At 46.8% G+C, this 20,295-nt stretch overlaps 1 protein-coding gene across 1 annotated transcript in view; it reads right to left on the bottom strand.

The window, feature by feature from the left end:
- Nucleotides 1-20,295, bottom strand: part of Itga9 (integrin subunit alpha 9) — a 309,149-nt gene that overhangs the window by 56,069 nt on the left and 232,785 nt on the right. Inside the window, 4 exon segments of the mRNA NM_001420002.2 lie at nt 336-444; nt 3,254-3,343; nt 8,815-8,894; nt 10,559-10,645. Coding sequence (NP_001406931.1) covers nt 336-444; nt 3,254-3,343; nt 8,815-8,894; nt 10,559-10,645 — 366 coding nt within the window.

Raw genomic sequence — 20,295 nt, 5'->3', positions numbered from 1 at the left:
CAGATATTTACATTATGACTCATACCAGTAGCAAAATTACAGTTATGAAGTAGCAACAGAAGTCATTTTATGGTATGGGGTCAGCACAAGATGAGGAACTGTATTAAAGGGTCATGGCGTTAGGAGGGTTGAGAACCTCGGCTCTTTGGTGTGGCTGTTCTAAATTCTGAAAAACACCGAGGTCTCCAGGCATGTGGTTAACACCTCCTCGATATCCCTGGCCCCCCAACACCCCCATACCAGAAAAACAGACCGGAACAGTTCCCTCTGAAAACAAAGATAAAAGTTGGTCCCCTCATCCCGGCCACACCCTGAGTCACGCCCCATGCCGGTACCTGGAGAGTGATGTTGACTGGTTGGAAGTGGCACTCCTGGTCATCCAGCTGAATGAAGTTGGATGCGTCCACAGACTCGCCATACACGAAGGAGGTTGGGGACACAATTCTGAAAGAGGAGAGCATGAAATCTGTCATCCTACCCGAGGCCAGGCCCCCAGGTCACTGCTGGACTGAGAACTCAAGTGTCTCTCTTCTACCCTGTGTCTTAGGTTTCAGGGTCAGAGATAACACCAGGTGTCTCCTCTTCCCACTTTAGTTTCTGAGGCAGGGACTGTCATTGAGCAAGAGGTCTGCTCTAGGGATACAGATGCTCATGGCTAACTCCGGCTTCCTATAGGGGTCCTGGGGAGGAGAACTCAGTTCTTTATGCTTTTATCTCACAAACGCTTTACTGACTGAGCCATCTCTCCAGCCGTCCTCCCAATTATGCTTCTAAGACATGGTTTTACAAACCAAAAGCTACAGAAACTAAAAACAAAACAAAAATCTTAAAAAACCCCAACAACCCCCCCTCAACACAACAACAACAAAAAAATCCCTTGATTATAAAATCATACATTTTTCTTGTTATTTAAAAGGCACTTCTGTAGATTATGCTGATAACAAGCCTTTGAGAAATAAATGTAAGTAAATTATGCATTTGGCAACCAGAACCATAACAAATTCATTTTTAAGCATATTTATATCTATCTGTCAGATGCCCATGCTTATTAGAAATTGGGTATTTCGGGGGCTTGCAAGATGGCTGAGGGCATACAGGTACTTGCCACAAAGCCTGACCTGAGTTCAGTCCCTAGGACCCACATGGTGGAAGGAGAGAGCTGACTCCCTTAAGTTGGCCTCTGACCACGGTCCCTGTGCATGCTCCTACAGGCCTGCACACACACACACACACACACACACACACACACACACACACAGAGAGACACACACACACACAGAGACACACACACAAGACACACACACAAGACACACACACACACAAGCACACAAACACATATACACACACACATATACACACAAGGCACACACACATACACATACACACACAAACACACACATACAAGGCACACACACACAAGGTGCACACACACACAAACACACACACACATACACACACAAGGTACACACACACAAACACACACAGACACACACACATACACAAGGCACATACACACACACGGTGCACACACACACACAAGGTGCACACACACACACACACACACACACACACGGCACACCACCCATACAATAAATACACTAAAACTTGAAAAGAAACAGGCGTTTTATGGATAATAAATTTGAAGTCGCCCCAGTTCCTATCCCCGGAAAGATCAGAGGCACGCTCATTTGTTTAGCTGATAGTTTCATGGGGACAGTTAGCACTGCACACTGAGGTCTCCTAGGGCCTTGACAACACAAGTGTGTGTGGGAGGTGTTTCTACTTCATCCCTAAGGACAAGGCCTGGTTCTGGGCATTTCGCACTAACCCTTAGACAGGATGGATAAGTAAAGCGTAGGGCTAAAAACAGAGCTGTGAATACAGGCAACATATGCCACTTTGCAGATACAGTCGACCAACACCTCAGGTCTACAAGCCATGCTCTGGAATGACAAAGAGGAATACAGGATGCTCACTTTGCTGGCTCCCAGCAGAGTCCAGCTACTGCAGGGATGGCCCCTCCCTTTAGGAGCAACATTTCTCTCCTGGTCCCAGGCTTAGATCCAGAGCGTTTGAAAACTGAGACACAAGAGACTGAACTTTTAGAGAGTTCAGCTTGCATTTGGGCTAGGCATTCCTTGAGTTCCCATTTGATCTAAACCAACTGTGTGATACTCTCCCCACCCCCACCAACCCTGCTGCTATCAGAAAACTACACATGATCTGTTGGCTGAAGCTGGAGATAAGACCCGAGTTCTCAGTTTTCCAAGCTCTGGCTGAAAGATGACTCATGTTGCTTTGTGTCTCTGCAGACACAGCCGACAGCCCTGCTTTCCAACACAACCATAGGCGCCGAATGGCTGTCCCCTTCACCTGGATGGGTTACTGCTGCTGTTGTGATGGCTCCTTGTCCATTCCAGACCATCACAGATATGAGGCAGAGCCCTTTCTGGCTATGTTCAAGAATGCAACAGATATACAAAAGGCAGGAACTATGGAGCTGAATGGAAGGGTGGCCTTCCTGGGAGGTAGGGTGTAAAGAACACTTGAGGCAATCTTTAGCCTTGCGGCTTTTAGCTGGCATTTTAATCTGGTACAGTACCTGCTGCTGTACAGTGTTCTGGAGTGTATACAGCACACATGACAATGTATGTCAGGGGCCAGGAATAGGTGCACATTAAGATACACAGTGTCGTAGTTAGGGTTTGAACAGACACCATGATCAAGGCAAGTCTTATAAAGGACAACATTTAATTGGGCTGGCCTACAGGTTCAGAGGTTCAGTCCAGTATCATCAAGGTGGGAACATGGCAGCATCCAGGCAGGCCTGGTGCAGGAGGATTAGAGAGTTCTACATCTTCATCTGAAGGCTGCTAGTGAAGACTATTCACTTCCAGGAAGTTAGGATGAGGGTCTTAAGCCCACATCCACAGTGACACGCCTACTCCAACAAGGCCACACCCACTCCAACAGGGCCACACCTTCTAAGAGTGCTACTCCCTGGGCTGAGCATATACAAACCATCACACATGGAGTGTTCAGAGAACTTACCAGCACACATGCCACTAGCTATGTGCCTGGAAACAGGGAAAGGCAGATGGGAGGTGGATATCGGCCACTGCAGACACACTTTCTGCTTTCTCAGGCTGGCCGGCAGGGAGGTCACAAGGCCACTTGTTCTTGGCTGTGACACATGCAAATCAGGAGTGGCACAGCCTTCCATTGCAAGGCACCCTGTGTTCTGGATGCTTACCCAGTGATGGACGTGTCCACTTCATGCACCAGTGGTATTGTCAGTGTGAGAGTGTTGTCATGCAGGGCTTCAGAGCGCTCCATGTTGCCGCTGGGTAGGGGAGAGAAGGAGGACGGGGCAGTGGTCAGTGCAAGCCACTTAGCAGCTGGTGTGCCTGCCCCATGGGTGCACATCAATCCTTACATTCTTCAGACTCACCTAATCTGTCCCCATTCGGTGTGCACAAAGGGGGCGGGGCAAGAGGTACATATGGGAGGTGACCCCAGGAAACACCAATAGGTAATAAAGAGACCAGGAAGGGGAGGAAGCCACGGGAGGCTTGCTACCCAGCAGGTGCATGCTGGAGGCAGCTGGGACCCCAGGCTCATTGGGGAGGACTTCAGAAACAGGACAGAACATGTATCTTGAATGTCCCACCTGAGGGCATAGAGACCCCTGAGAACCACTGTGATAGAAGAGAGAGAGAGGACAGAAATTCTCTGGTACCTCCCCATCACACAAGTGAGTAGGCTTTCACCAGAGAAAACCCCAATTGGGGGTGGGGCAGGAGCCACGATTTAACTCTTTCTGATGAGTACGTGGTGATGGGCTACAGGTGAACACCCTGTTGCATGTGGGATCTCTTGAATAAGACACCCCAAACGAAAACAACTTGGGGGAGGAAGGGGTTTATCTGGCTTATACTTAGCGGTTACAGTCCATCGCTGAGGGAAGTCAAGGTCGGAACTTAACACATCACACCCATAGTGAAGAACAGAGGGGTGAATGCACACACTTTACCCACTCACTACCATAGCTTTCTCCTGTCTTACATAGTTCAGGATGCCCTGCCCTGGGAAGGCTGTGCCCACAGTAGGCTCACTCTTCCCACACCAATCAACAAAGACATGGCATAGGCTAATCCAATAAGGGAGGGAATCCCTCAGCTGAGACTCCTTTCTCAGGTGGCAAGTTGTGGCACCTTTAAAACTAGCCAGCACGAACACTGACCATCAAAGTTAGGACATGGTTGCCAGGAAGGAAGTTCGTGGACATCTCCCCATGAGTCCAGGGGCAGAGGGACCTACAGGGACAGCTCAGACGTCTTACAGCCCCACTATGGGCCAGAAGGAGCCAACCTTTTAAACAGCTCAATGGAGTTCCAAGCCGGGGCTCTACTCACTTCGATTCACTAGTTCATTAAACCTCAGTGGGGACTGGGATGCTTAGAGCAAGTGGCTGCCTTGGGAAGAGACATGGCTCTTGGGTGTGATTCGTTAAACAGAGGGAACACTTAAGGTTGGCTCTGTTATACGTAATGAACAGGGGTCCTAGCTGAGAGTGAAGCTGGCCCTCTCTGGATGGAACCTGGGAGGTCCTAGACCCTCTGATGTTTGGACAGGGCTTGTCTTACCCACTCCTCCAGAAATAACTCCCAAATATCTGCTAACCTCAGCTGCTCTGCCATAGTCCTCTTGCCCTGAGGTCTTCCTCTTCCACCAGCAAGTGTTGAATGGCAACAGTACTAAAATAGCTCTCACATCCTTTCCCCTCTCTCCTATTGTTCTGAGACAATGGTGCTTCATGACTCTGACCATGCAGGGCCACTGACACTGCCCCTGGATTCACATCTGTCTTCTGCAGGTACATATGACAGCAGGAGCAGGTACCCACACGACTAGACTCCTTTCCCTGCCTTTCCCCAGGAGTGATCTAAGCTTTGGAACCAGTGCCGGGGCAGTCCAGGGTGATATCCCTGTCAGTGCAGTTGGTACAATCCTGACAGACCCCCCCTCCCTACATGCACCATCCTTCCAGGCCTGAGTATCTCACTCTTGATGGAACGGCCATCTCTTGCCCTGTCATCTGTCCAGCCACTTGGGGCTGCTGGCAGCTTGCACCCAATAATGGTTTGATCTGTCATCAAGTAACGGCTCCGGAATGAGCCGAGTTGAAAAGCCGAGATAAAGAGACCAAACATCAAACAACTTTCTGCCATTCCTCAAGCTGGGCCATCTCCAAGTGAGTTGCCAGGCTAGGCTGCTGAAGGTGGAGATGAGGGGGGTCAGGAAACACTGTTTAGTCTCAGTTTGATGTTCCTTGAAAGCTGTAAGTAGGCAAGAGACCTTCAAAGGGTGGTGATGGGAGAGAGGAACGACTGATATTTTAACTGTCAGATATGAGATAAGGGGCTCTAGGGATCTGCTGCTGTAGCAGGGAGTCAAGTGCTAAGAGAGCTCTTTGGGTCAAGCTGAGGAGATTTCTACAAAATCTGCAAGAAAAGGAAATGTAGAATAATCCTGTATGTTTAAAAGATTATAATGCTCCTTAACATCTATGATGAGAGGAATGAACTGGAAATTCTTACACTAATGTTTGCGAGGGTGTTTTTTTTTTAATAATATGTAGTGGGCATTTAAAAATATAACCTATACTTAGCACTGTAGCAGGTACCTAACAGGTGTTTACTGAGCAGTGACATGCTCGGGAGAATTCAGGACTTGTACATTAATTAGAATCATCGAGTCTTTCCCCAAACTCCAATGTTCAGTTCTTACTCCAGATCAACCAGATCCAAATCTCAGGGGTGTGTGGGGTTGCATCAGGCAGGGGCAGATGTCAAAGCGCCAGGTGTTTCCACTGTGGCCAGCACAGCACTTAGCTAGTGGGCATGTCGTTCTAAGAGAGGAAAGGAAGCTTTCGCCAGGGTGCTCCTGACCCCTGCCCTCCCTGTTCTCTCTGGGAGGTTCTCTCTGGGAGTGGGCTAGAGGCAGGTTGTGTCATTTTCTTTTGACAAGGAAATCCTTTCTATGTCCTGTTCCTCCTCATGACCACTGCCTGGACGAGGTGTTGAAGGACAGACAGCACAATTCTGGGTCTGTCCAACAATGCTTTGTTTTCCGTGGCTGTAAGAAACAGTGGTCAGATTCGGGTTTCAATGGGCATCTGCCTCCCCACTTTCTTTTTTTCTTTTTTTCCGGAGCTGGGGACCGAACCCAGGGCCTTGTGCTTGCTAGGCAAGCGCTCTACCACTGAGCTAAATCCCCAACCCCTGCCTCCCCACTTTCAATGGCAGCAATCTCCTGATGCTACATTGTGTCAGTGTGCCTGTCTGCGTTCAGTGGGCATCTGCCTCCCTGTATTCAATGGCAGCAATCTCCTGAGGTGTTGAGCTGTTACTCTGTGTCAGTGTGCCGTCAGTTTTCCATTTTAACACAAGGCAACCTAGAATAACCTGGCAGTCTCCTGTTGGCCTGTGAATGTGTATGTGGGGGTGTGTAGTGTGTGAAGCTCAGTCCACTGTGGGCATCAACATCCCTTAGGCAGGAGGGTTTGGACAGTATAAGAGTGGAGAAATCCAGACTAACACAGCCTAGCAAGTGAGCACGAATGCCGTCCTTCCTCTCTGCTCCTTACTATGGGACTAATGCTTCAAGTGCCTGAAATGTGACTTCCCCTGCCACAATGAATTGTAACCTGGAATCATCAACCAAATATGTCCCTTTCTCCCCTAAATCACTCTCTGTCAGGATACTTCATCACAGCCATAGAAATGAAACTGGGGCTACTGTTCTAGAGACTCCTCATGGCTGTCAGAATGTGGTTCAGATTTTCTGAGTCTGCTTTTGGCCTCTGACTCAAACCTCCTCCTCTTTCCGGTCCATCTCTTATTGTCATACACATTCCCCACCCTCCTTCTAGGGATGCTCACACACCGTCCTTTCCCACACCTATGGCTCACAAGGGCATGGCATTTAGCAGGGCGCACTGTGGGCCTTCACTGACGAGCTTTGTGCTTCTGCATGGAAACAGCCCACTACTATCACCCTACAATCCCTCTTGCCTTCTAACTGTGGAAATTGAACCTGACTGTTCTTATTGATCACAGCGGTGATCATGTGACTTTGAAAAAAAGGCAGAAGAAAATAACTCGTTCTTGAGAATCTGTGGGAAATATCTGGGAAGATACCACTGAGATACGCGGTGAAAGTGGACCACAGTTTCAAATTCCAGAGTTTGACAATCACATGTGGTTTTGTTTTTGGGGACTTTGCAGGAAGCATTTATTGTTTAAGGGGCATGGCTTCTATACCTTGTTTTCAGATGATCAAGGAAAGAAAACCTATGTTGTAAGAAAGGTAAAATCCATGAGTTCGAATGTCAGCACTGGCTGAGTAAATGGCACATGGGACTCTTGGACTGTCACTGCAATATACTTTCAACTAGAAACTTTAGAATTATCTTAAAATATGTGTGTGTGTGTGTGTGTGTGTGTGTATGTGTGTGTGTGTATGTATGAGTGTGTGGTGTGTATGTATGAGTGTGTGGTGTGTATGTATGAGTGTGTGTATGTGTGTGCCTGAATGTGTATGTATGTGTACATATTGTGTTGAGTGTATGTATGAGTGTGTGGTGTGTATGTATGAGTGTGTGGTGTGTATGTATGAGTGTGTGTATGTGTGTGCCTGAATGTGTATGTATGTGTACATATTGTGTTGAGTGTGTGTGCATGTTTGTGCAGTGTGTGTGTATGTGTGTACCTGAATGTGTGTATATGTGTACATATTGTGTTGAGTATGTGTATGTATGTGAGTATGTGTGTTTGAGTGTGTGTATTGTGTGTATCTGAATGTGTGTGTATGTGTGTGTATTGTGTTTAAGTATATGTATGTTTTTGTGTATGTGTGTGTTTGAGTGTGCATGTGTGAGTGTGTGTGTGTATGTGTGTGTATTGTGTTTGAGTATCTGTATGTTTGTGTGTATGTGTGTATTTGAGTGTGTGTGTTTGAGTGTGTGTATGTGTATGTGAAAATGAGCTATAAGAGAGTGTCAGACCCACAGAAGCCTGACCTACAGACAGCTGTACGTTGATTAGCGCCTGGGTGCTGGGAACCAAGCTCACATCCCCAGCAAGAGTAATACACTCTCATAACTATTGAGCCTGACAAACCACAGAAAGCATCTGTCTGAACTGGAAAACATGGTCAAGCAGGAATTGACCAGCCAGTTATGTGACATTGAACTAGAGTGCCACCTCAGCAGTCCTGCCTCTACTCAGTTGTAGACTTCCCCATGACAAGCTGATCCTCAGGCCCCCCAGGCTCCATTAGAAGTGGCAACCAGGGATAACAGCTCTAGTTAGATTTGGTCTAAGCTCGAGTAGATTTATGATCCTAGGACACAGGCCTCTGGCCCTAGCAATGAGGGTACTCCCAGGATGCGGGTATCTGTCTTCATTCCCAGCTCTCGGATCACTGGACCACTGAGCTGTGAGCAAGCATCCGCCTGCTGCCCAGAGCAGCCTCCTTCTGTGAGTACCCAGCCCTGGTGGACTGTATCCCCTTTATCTGTGAGCCAACACAAATCCCTCCTCCTCTGAGCTTTCTTATATGGTCGCAGTATGAGTAGAAACTGGTGAGCACCGTCAGAGTCTGATCCCACCCAGTCCGTGGGGATTTATCACTGAGAAGCTGTTTCCAAATCCCCTGCATCCCCGAGACGCCCACGGCATGCTCTTTCCCCATCCCATAATGATATTTTTATGTTTTGGGGAACAAGAAGTCTGTTTAAGGCCTCTTTACCTCTGAGCAGTCACGATGAAGCTGAGAATTTCCTCTTCTCCAGACAGGTGGCTTGTATCAAAGATGACACTGAATTCATACTAGGGAGAAAGACAGAATGCACATTGGGCACCCATAAGCATTCTACACTTCTTCAAACTGTGTTTTCTAGAATGGTTTGCAGTTTATAACCTCAAGAAGAAGCTCGTCTGCATAGCAAGTGCTGTTTTCTTTTTAACATCTATCTGAGTTTTGGGTGGCAGGAGGCTTCCTCACTAGAACTACCCCCTGCCTCAGGGAGGTGCACATCACCCTTTTCTGCCACAGGAAGTCTTAGAGCAAGCAGCACGTCGAAACTGCAAAGCCAGGAGTCTCTGACTCAACACCACCACCTTTCCAGCCTTTGCCAAGTTTACATTTCTCAGTGGCCATGATGTTTGCAAAATGGTCTATAATTCCAGCAAAGGCTGAAAGATTGTGGACTGCATCTCAATTATTTGGTTTCCACTCAAATAAATTCTAGGCAATTGCACGCTTTTCCAAGACCTGAATTCTGTGAAACTGAATGCTACTAGAGACCGACGGGCACAGTCTCTTGAATTAAACCATTATCTATGATGGGCACAGGCACCCCTTTCTAGACAGAGATCTCTGCTGCAGAGGAACTTGGGTTATGAGGAATGAAAATGGTGAAGGGTCTTGTCCCAACTGAGTTAAGTAAACTGTACTAAAGAGTGAAGTGAGATGAGGGCACAGGGTTGGAATGAGAGTCAAAATCACAGATGAACTGGTCATGCTGGAAGTGAGTGACAGCAGCCCACTGCCAATCAGAGTGAGAGCTGGAAGTGAGTGACAGCAGTTCACTGCCAATCAGAGTGAGAGCTGAAAGTTAGTGACAGCAACCCACTGCCAATCAGAGTAAGAGCTGGAAGTGAGTGACAGCAGCCCACTGCCAATCAGAGTGAGAGCTGGAAGCTAGTGACAGCAGTCCACTGCCAATCAGACTGAGAGCTGGAAGTGAGTGACAGCAGCTCACTGCCAATCAGAATAAGACCTGCGGTTGAGCAGGTATATTGGCACCTGATGACCTCAAGGTTTGAGGATAGGAGAATAGAGGAGGCCACAGGTAGGGGAGCTCAGTCCTTGTAGGGAGGAGCTACCCTCCTCTCCATCCCCTCACCTTTGAGGTTTTAATATTGCTTATGATCTTGACATCTGTATTTTTTTTAAATGAAATATGATATGGTTATTTATGTTATAGCTTCTGTAGCAGAAACAGGAAATCAATATTCTGATCGACCTTATTCTATTGACTTTATGACATTTTCAGAGCTGATACATGTCAGTGAAACTCACAGTCCACTAGGAGAGCCAATCAGATATGCTTTGGGTTTGATTTGTGACATGGGATCGAAAGGACATTTTCTCAAGGAAGTCTGGGTTCTGTTACTTAAAAAATTTACATGAAGCGGTGTGTGTGTGTGTGTGTGTGTGTATGTGTGTGCAAGTGTGTAAGTGTGTGTGTGCATATGTGTGAGTGTATGCATATTTGTGCGTGCATGAATGTGTTCACATGTGAGTGCACATATGTGTGTGATGGTGCATGTGTGTGCATGTTTGTGGGTGCATGCATGTGTGTACATGCATGCATTTATGTGTGTGTGTGTGTGTGTGTGTGTGTATGTGTGTGTAGCAATAAGGGACTGATGGGAAGAACTGGGAGTACTATGGTCTAGGAAGAACTCCTCTTGGCCAAGGGCCTTACCTTAGACTTTGACCTCATGAAGGGAAATCCCACACTGCACTTGAGGAAGTCTGATTCCAGCAGCTCGCAGGAAATGCCCATCTCCTCCTGAAACAGAAAATGTCAACGGATGGCTGGACTGTGAGGAGGACAGAGGCATGCAAGGTCCTCAGTGAGGCCACTGGGTCCTCCAGAGCAGTTTAGTCATCCCCAGGTGTAGTGGGCTGAGGAGCTCTGAGACCAAATCTCCATTCCTCTCTGTCTGCCCACTTCCCCAGGGTTCCCTGAGGCAACTGCAGAGGACAGAACTAGAGATAATTTTAAAGCGATGCTTTGGGTCTTAACCATCACAGGTAACTTATCTAGATTTGGACTTGCACAGGAGACTGCACTCCACTGAATGCATGGTCTCTGAGGAGACTTGGGCTGTGGGGCCTGGATGAATGTTCATTGAGTCATTCTTTCTTCCCCAACCCCTCTCCATGTAGGAATGAGTTTTGAAACGGGGTCTCATGCATTCCAGGCAAAGAAAACTGGGTTGGCAAGATGGTTCAGTGGGTAAAGGCGTTTTGCTGCCAGGCCTGAAAATCAAGAGTTTAATCCCCAGGTCCCACCTGGTGGAAGGAGACTGATGACTGCTATAGGCTGTCCTCTGACATTCACATGCATGCCATGGCACACACACACACACACACACACACACACACACACACACCCCATACATACACACCACACACACACCACACACACACACCACACACACACCACACACACACATACACACCACACACACACACCACACACACACACCACACACACACACCACACACACACACACACACCACACACACCACACACACACCACACATACACACCACACACACACACACCACACACACACACCACACATACACACCACACACACACACCACAAACACATCACACACACCACACCACACATACACACACACCACACCACACCACACACACACACACACACACACACCACACCACACCACACACACACATACACACACACACCACACACACACCACACCACACACACACACACACACACACACACACTAATTTTTAAAAGGCAAAGGTGTAGGATATTATATATTAAGAAACCCCTCACTCAGGAGCTATTTGCCCAATACTCACTTTTCTTGTTTCATTAATCAGCAGTTATTATATTTTACTTAAAAACAGATTCATTTATTTTATTATTTTATGTGTATGTATATTTTACCCGCATGCATGTATGTGCACTGTGCGTATTTCTGGTGCCTTCAGAGGCCAGAAAAGGGCATCAAATACCTTGGGACTGGAGTTACAAATGGTTGTACTGGGACTCGAACTCTGGACCTCTGAAAGAGCAATAAGTGCTCTTAACCATTGAGCCATCTCTCTTGCCCCAGGAGTGCTGTTTTAAAGAGGCTGATCACACCATCAAGCTTTTACCTCAAAGTCTTTGAAACTCACAATGAAAATACCAAATGATTTTAAATGTAGCATAAAGCCAACCTATTTTCACAAGTTTTCATTCATTTATTTATATATTTATTTTGCAAGCAACGTCCCAACAAAATCTTTTGAAAATATTTTGACTATGAGATCTTGAACTGGACTTGAAGCTGACTCACTAACTGGCCCTTTTCCCAGCCTCACTTTTCCTGAGCTAGTGAGGGAAGCAGACAAGGTTCCTCTCTGGAGATCACAGGGAATTGTGATCCAATTGAAATTTCATAGCAATCACACATTATGCTTGAGATAGGAAATCATCAATTAACATTAAACAAACAAACAGGACCACAACCCAAGACAGGAAGCACCGTTTTGCACACACACATGCTCTCAGTGCCTGGTACTCAAGAGCTCTTGACTTTGCACTTATTGAACGAGCAGGCGTGGCTCGCGGAAGCCTTGTGTAAGGGGATTGCAAACAGCAGCTCCTTTTGCTGGCCTGCCTGGCACGAGGGATGCTTGCCTTGAAGAAGCCTTCTTTTCCAGACATACCTTGGCTGCCCCAGTTCTGGGCACACAGCCAGCTGAGCCATGTTCCAGACTCTGTCACACCGTGGGGGTGTTTGGAAGTTCAGACAATGAAGCCAGTGAGCCTCTCTGGCCTTTTGGCTTCCTTCCTCTCATTCACAGGAGGGTTTGATTTTAGACTTAGAGAAGGGTCTTACCCGGCCACCAACATAGCAGCAGTCTTTGGAAACAGAATGTCTGTGAGTTCCACGGTGGGATTACTCTAAGAGCCAGGTTGAACTTGGAGGTTTGACTTTGCATTTTCTTTTCTTTTTCCTTTTTTTTTTTAAAGATTTATTTATTTACTATATATAAGTACACTGTAGCTGTCTTCAGACACACCAGAAGAGGGCATCAGACCTCTTTACAGATGGTTGTGAACCACCATGTGGTTGCTGGGATTTGAACTCAGGACCTCTGGAAGAGCAGTCAATGCTCTTAACCACTGAGCTATGTCTCCAGCCCTTCTTTTTTCTTTTTAAAGATTTAATTATTTATTATATATAAATACACTGTAGCTGTCTTCAGGCACACCAGAAGAGGGCATCGGATCTCATTACAGATGGTTGCGAGCCACCATGTGGTTGCTGGGATTTGAACTCAGGACCTCTGGAAGAGCAGTTAGTACTCTTAACCTCTGAGCCATCTCTCCAGCCCGACTTGGCATTTTCTAGTTTTGATATGCGTTTACCAAACTGAAAATGACCCTCAGGTATTCATGTCTGGCTATCAGTTTGATGTTCCTTTAAGATCCTTTTCTTAGCATTCTTTGGTGAGGGTTCTATCTGGAGGTGTTTCAGCCCAAACTCCCTAATTAACAGAGGAGCCAGAGGCAAGCAAAGCCCCTAGCAACCTGACTCGAGGGTAAGAGAAGTTACTCCCAGAGAAGACACCAGCAGCTCTCCTCAGTGAGGAGTCAGCTGAGAGGTCCGTTCTCCTGACAGGGCCTGAGAAATTCCTGCTAGCGAGATTTGGCATTCACGGGTAGGCTTTGACTCTCGGTTCAGATATGCAACAGCTATGTGTGTCATCATTGAAATAAACTATGCTCTCTGGAAGCCGGAATTTTATCACCCGTCAGATGAGGTCACGGCACCTGCCTGAGATGACCCCCTGGTGTCCCGACCAGGGCTGAAGGATGTGGGTGGTTTTCACAGACGAGCTCTGCTTAGCAATGGCTCGACAACATGCCAGGCGGGGTATAAATTCCATTGTCTGAGGACTTCGATTCCCTCTTAATTCTCAGTTTACAGGAAGGAACCTGGAGTGCTAAGGCATTCTATTAGGTGCTGGCAGGCTGAGTGGGCATGAGGACGCCAAATGTCAGAGCTCAGACCTGCCTCTGCACTGTCTCTTTAAGTGTAAATTCCCATGTCCTGATACAACGCTAGCCCCGTGGACCTGGTACAGGGCACAGCAAGGGCATGAGGAGACTTCTCATTTGAACATTCTGTCAGTGAGACTTAGGCTTTGATATATGTCACAGGTAATACACACATGGTGTCATGCCCTTTGCTGTTGTCTTATGCTCTCTCTCTCTCTCCCTCTCTCTCTCCATCCATCCATCCATCCATCCATCCATCCATCCATCCATCCAAGCATTCATTAATTCATTCATTCATACATTCATCCACAAACTCACTCAGTCTTCTTCTAGCCAATGCCAAGCACAGAACAGAGGGCACCATGACTGATGGTTGAGAGGGAACGCCTGCCCTTAGCTGAACACAGAAGGAAACAATCTAGGCTCTACCAGCCGATCAACGAGTAGACAAAGGATGGCATTTTCGTGGGATGGGATAGCGTTCAACCTTGAGAAAGTGCTGACCCATATCACAGCACAGGTGTCAATTGAAATTCAAAGGTTAGGTGAAAGGAACCAGTCACAGGGTCCATGTCACATACATATGTTGCCCCATTTACTTGAGATGTGCAGAATAGGTAAACACAGAGGAGAATAAATTAGTGTCTACCTCTTGCTGGGAAGCACTGAAATTACTGCGATCACCTCCCCCACTCTGCTTGTGGCCTCCGAATGCTTTGCTTTCCTTTTGCTTAATAGCGTTCAGAGGCGATGAACCTGAACTCCTGTCTCCGGATCCTAACCAGGAGCGGACTCTTCTGGGAGGACCAGCTGTGCACAGGCCCTGGCCGAGGACATTAAGTGAATGCTGCTCTCCTCAAGCCCTAGGCCCTGGTGGAGAGCTGTGTCTCACTAGACAGCAGTGCCTCTCTAATCTATTTGAGGCTAAAGGGAAGATGCTGATGGCGGTGGTGCCTGTGTGACCTGTAGGTTGATATCATTATGCAGGTAAAGGCAGGTATAGGATAGAACCAGGCCTGTCATTGGACAAGAAGGAAGGATGGGTGGGAGAAAAGTTTTAGAGAGCCAATGGAGCAAGGGCAAGGGAGCTGAGAGAACATGGCAGCAGATGTTAAGATTCCTCTCTGCACATATTACAGGTTGTTATGACTATTCTTAAGGTACAGACATGTACAGGACTTTGTGTTGTCTAGATGGGCAAATTAAATCTTATCAATTGGATCAGAGGGTATTGTGTGATATGTCCTTTCATGTGGCGACTTAATTGAGTTCAAGAGTGTGAGGTGGTCGGACGCACTGAGCACACCACGGAATGCCTGGCATGGTAGAAACCAGCTAAGAGAGCTGTGAGTGAGGGTGGGACAGCCTGCCAGGGTGCAGTGTTGGAACTCAACCGACAGTGGGTCAGAAAGTAGATGGGGGCAGCGTGGAGCTGCTGAGATAAATTAGCACTAGTTCCAATGGCCTGCTGGAGCCAGAACCATCGAGAGTGTGACCAGGGTATGCACAGGAACCAGTTCTGCCGATTTTTATTTTAACCGCAACATAACCCTACTAAACCAAAGCAGGCAGCCTGGGTATGCACTGGCAGGAAGCTCCCTGCACGGTGGTCCCTTTGGGCTCTCAAGTTAAGAACCCTGGGGGTTGGGGATTTAACTCAGTGGTAGAGTGCTTGCCTAGCAAGCGCAAGGCTCTGGGTTTGGTCCCCAGCTCCAAATAAAAGAAAAGAAAAAAAAGAACCCTGGAAAGTTAGATAATGTTAAGGTCCTCCAGTGGACCCCAGGCCCTCTTCTCTAGTGTAGGATTCTTGTTTCCTCAAGACAGGGTCTCACTGTGTAGCCAAGGCTAGACTTGAATTCAAACTCCTCCTGCCTCTGCCTCCTGAAGCTCACCACAGCAGCTCAACATGAGACTTTTTGGGAAGAATCCTAAGTGTGAGTGTAGTCACCGCACCTGTGTCTATGGGATGCAGTCATCTATGAGACTCCTGTTCTCAAGGCTAATGCAGCAACCATCATCTTGGAGGTTACTACATATGCTACCCAGTAGAAGAGGAACACTGGGATCCTTGCTGGCTGGTAACTATGTTGGTGACTCTGCTGCTGTGCAATGATGCTGTGAGTCCTCCAACAGGGGCCTTGGGTAACAAGTTCCCTGAATACCTGATGACCGGGAGTCAGGTGAGCTTGGGTACATTCAGAGCATGTTGCTATAGACAACTCAGAGAACTAAACTCTAATCTCAGGGCTCCTGGTCACATCAGAGAAAATCTGTCCATCCATCCATTCACCCATTCTCCATTCATTCTTTCATTCATTCATCCATCCATCATCCATTCATCTATCCATTCATCCATCATCCATCCATCCATCATTCATCCACCCTCCATTTATCCATCACCTATCCATTCATCCATCCATCAATCATCCATTCATATATTCATTCATCTATCCATCTATCCATTTATCTATCATCCTTCCTTCCTTCTTCCATCCACCCATCCATCCATTCACCCATCCATCCATCATCCATCCATTCACCCATCCATCCATCATCCATTCATCTATCCATTCATCCACCATCTGTCCATCCATCCATCCTATTTCTTTTATATTGCTATAGTAGGAAACAGCTATGGTATACTAATTCTTATATATGAAACAGTTAAGTTTCCCATTCTTACATATCTTTGTTAGTTTCTTGTTTAAGAATAATTATCCATAGAGTATCAACAATGCCCTTTATTGGGCCATATGCCTTTGTAATCTGGTTGTTGTTGATTCAAACGAGGATGCCTGGCCTGGCAGAAGGGAGGAGGAACAACTGGTTCTAAAATAAAAGAGTGCTCACTCTCTGAGTATTTGGGAAATCTGCACACAAGATGGGATGGGTAACTCTTTATAAGAAAAGCACCAGGCCTCCCTGCTCCACTCTGTAAACCCTACACTACAGTTCACCATACTGTAATTTTATCTTTCTTTGTCATGAGCCATGAAATCTGTAAATTCTTTAAGATTACACAATCCAAAACTGGATGAGCTTGTCTATCAGAGTCATACAGATACTCATGTCATGGCAGAGAGTAGCCAGCCATTTGAATGGTGCAGGTCAATACCGTCATGAATGGCCACATCCGCAATCACCACATATAAGCTGCACTGTGTGGCAGAGAGGGCTCTAATGCAGAGCTCTACCTGGTGGACACAAGGGCTATGCCCAGGGCCCTGTGGCTACCACGGGATTTGTGCTGTTAATGGATTTATTTGAAAGGTCTTATTGTGCCTATCTCATGGGTCAGAAATGGAGGTACACAGATGTAGGCCTCCCTTTAGTGCTCTTCTGGTAGTTAAACTTGTGTTCTAACCAGCTTTGTCACTGTGGCAAATATCCAAGAAACCAAACATGAAAGTAGAAATGGCTTTGGCTCATGATTTCAGCTCTTGATCTGCTAGCCCGTGGTGAGGCATGGCATCTTGGGATGCCTTGTGTGTGGAATGGAACAAGTGTGTTTTCCTCACAATGTCAAGGAGATGGGAGTGAGGAAGAGGTCCAGGTCCCATATCATCTTCAAGGGCAGGCCCCCATTGATCTAATATCCCATTACCAAGACCTATCTCCTAAAGCATTTACCCCTTCCCAATGCATCATGCAGGGTCAAGACTTCTACAGCGATCCTGAAGCAACACAGACACAGAACCATTGTCTTGGCAGCTGGTTCAACACTGAATCACATACCAGCCAAGGATTACGCTTTCAAAAGTTTCCCATAGGACAGAGAAGGGGACATGGGCCATATTTCAGGGTGTACAATTATGGGTATATTGCCTAAAAGCCAAGAACTTCAGTAATTGGTCCATCACTAGAACAATTGAAAGACTCGTCTGTAGGACAAGCTAAGAAATACCAACTAACAGGACAGAAGAGATGGCTCAGTGGTTAAGAGCACTGGCTGTTCTTACAGAGGACCTGGGTTTACTTCTTAGTACTCACAACTGTCTGAACTTCAGGTCCAGGGGATCTGATGCCCTTTTCTGGTCTCCTTGGGCACCAGGCATGTATATGGTACCTATTGATATAAAAGCTGGCAAAACATTCATGATGCATTTTCAAATGTACTAAAAAAAGACTACAAATAGAGTTAAGTACTGGAGTAAGCTTGCCCCAGGAGATAGGTTCTACTTTCCAGGTTTTTTTTTTCTTGGTTTTCCGCTTTCGGTTAACCAGCCAGTTGTTTGGAGTGACTGGCCCATACACTTAAGGATTGCTTTAGGCTGTTTAATGACCAGGTTTCAAATTCTATCTTGCTAGAGATCTGTGTAGAACTTAACGACTTTTCCTGGTCCTTTGGGGGCAGGGGGGTGGGGGAGACCAAGCCACAGGGTTATGAGCCAGTCTAAGGCACAGTATGTTTGCGCTGCTTGTAACACGATAGATTTGAGCACGTTAGGAGCTGCCTTAGTGATTGGTGGTTGAGGTGAGTTGAATAGACTGGGTTGCTATGTCTTGCTGTGCCTTTCCCACCCTGGACAGCTTTGCTCATTCCTATTGTTCACCATCTGAGCACTACTTAGGACATCATCATTATGTGATGTCTTTGGTCAGGGTTTCCTTGTAGAGAACTGACCTAGTGAGTTTTGTCAACTTGACATAGCAGAGAGGAAAGTGTAAAACCGTGCACTGAGGAATTGCCTAGATGGAACTAGCCTGTGGGTATACCTGTGCGGGATTGGTTGCCTTGATTGCTAATTGCTAGAGGAGAGCCGAGCCCACTGTGGGCGGCACCATTCCCTAGGCAGCTGGTCCCGGGCTGTATAAAGAAGTCAGAGCCAGTGAGTGAGCCAGCAAGAAGCATTCCCCCATGGTTTCTGCTTCAAGCTGTTTCTTGACTCCCTGTTCTGACTTCTCTCAATGATGGTCTGTGACCTGGAAGTGAAAGGCAAATAAGAAACTCTTTCTTTCTCTAAGTTGCTTTTGGCTGTGGTATTTGTCAGAGTGGCAGAGTCAAAGTAGGGCGGGATCTCAACCTAAGAAACAGATGACAGGAAAGCACCCACCCTCCATCTTCTCTCTGGGCTCACTTGTGGAAACAGCCACTTGATGTCTGACTCTGAGGGAGTGGGCTCACAGGTTTTCTAATCCTCACATCCTAGAACATGGTAAAGGGCAGAGATATTGCCTCATGGCCTTCCTGACCTACAGAGAGCAGTATCTTCTAAAACAGAGAATTCTACTGGTAAAACATTCCGGATGCCAGCTCCCGTGGCAGACTTGTCTGCATATTGATTTTAATTCAGTTAAGTGCCTCTTAAAACAAGACTCATTCCATTATTGTTTCTGAGTGTTTCCTCGGAGGGGGATGATGGAGGCATTGCTTCTGTAAATCTCCATGGACTAAGAGGTGGGGAACTGAATAGCTCCCTTCTTTCTCTACAGTATTTTGCAGGGGGAGGATGGGAACCTGGGAAGTCCTGGATTTGACATTTAAGGTTCTCCTTGTGGCTATTAGGGTTCAGAGAGGACCCAGAAAATTGTTCTCAAATATTTTTGGCTCTTTGACCCGTAGATGTTTATAGATGCTTATGGTGTTTGTGCGCCTCAGAGTGAGATCTTCAACCTGCTCGGGCTGGCTGGACACCAAGGGGACAGAGCTAATGTACACTGACCGTATTTGAGGTGGGCATTAATCTAAGCATTTTTTGCTGGTTTTATTTCTGTGGCTGCCTTTAAAAAATAAACAAACACATATGTGTAAAATGCAACTTAGGGAAGAAAGTTTATTCAGTTTAAAACTTCAGGGTACTGTCCCTCATTTCAGGAACTCAAGGCAGGTACTTACATCACATGGATAGTTGCGAGCAGAGAGAATGGATGCTGCATGTTTAGTGCTCAGTCAGCTTAATCAAGAGCAGAGAGAATGGATGCTGCATGCTTAGTGCTCAGCCAGCTTAATCAAGAGCAGAGAGAATGGAGGCCTGCACGCCTAGTGTTCAGTCAGCTTAATCAAAAGCAGAGAGAATGGATGCTGCATACTTAGTGCTCAGCCAGCTTAATCAAGAGCAGAGAGAACGGATACATGCATGCTTAGTGCTCAACCAGCTTTCTCTACTCTTACACAGTCTAGGGTCCCCAGCTGGTGACTGGTGCTGCCCACTTTCAGGCTGTGTCTTTTCAAATCAGTTAGGGTTATCAGACAACCTCCCACAGACATCCACAGGCCACAGTGATGTAGATAATCCCCATTGAAACGCCTGCCCATGGTGGTTCTAAGCTGTGTTTGAACATCACAGTGAGTTTCTCATTGAGTCTACATCTATCAGGTGCTGAGAGAGGTTTGCGATGCTTCCTGACCTTGGATGAGAAGTGTCTTCCTGGGCTGGACCTCTGAGGCAGATCAAAGACA

This window comes from Rattus norvegicus, chromosome 8, assembly GCF_021556685.1.
Source record: "Rattus norvegicus strain SHRSP/BbbUtx chromosome 8, alternate assembly SHRSP_T2T, whole genome shotgun sequence".
NCBI lineage: Eukaryota > Metazoa > Chordata > Mammalia > Rodentia > Muridae > Rattus > Rattus norvegicus.
The sequence above is the reverse complement of the archived record's forward strand: the minus strand, read 5'-3'. Positions and strand labels throughout refer to the sequence as shown.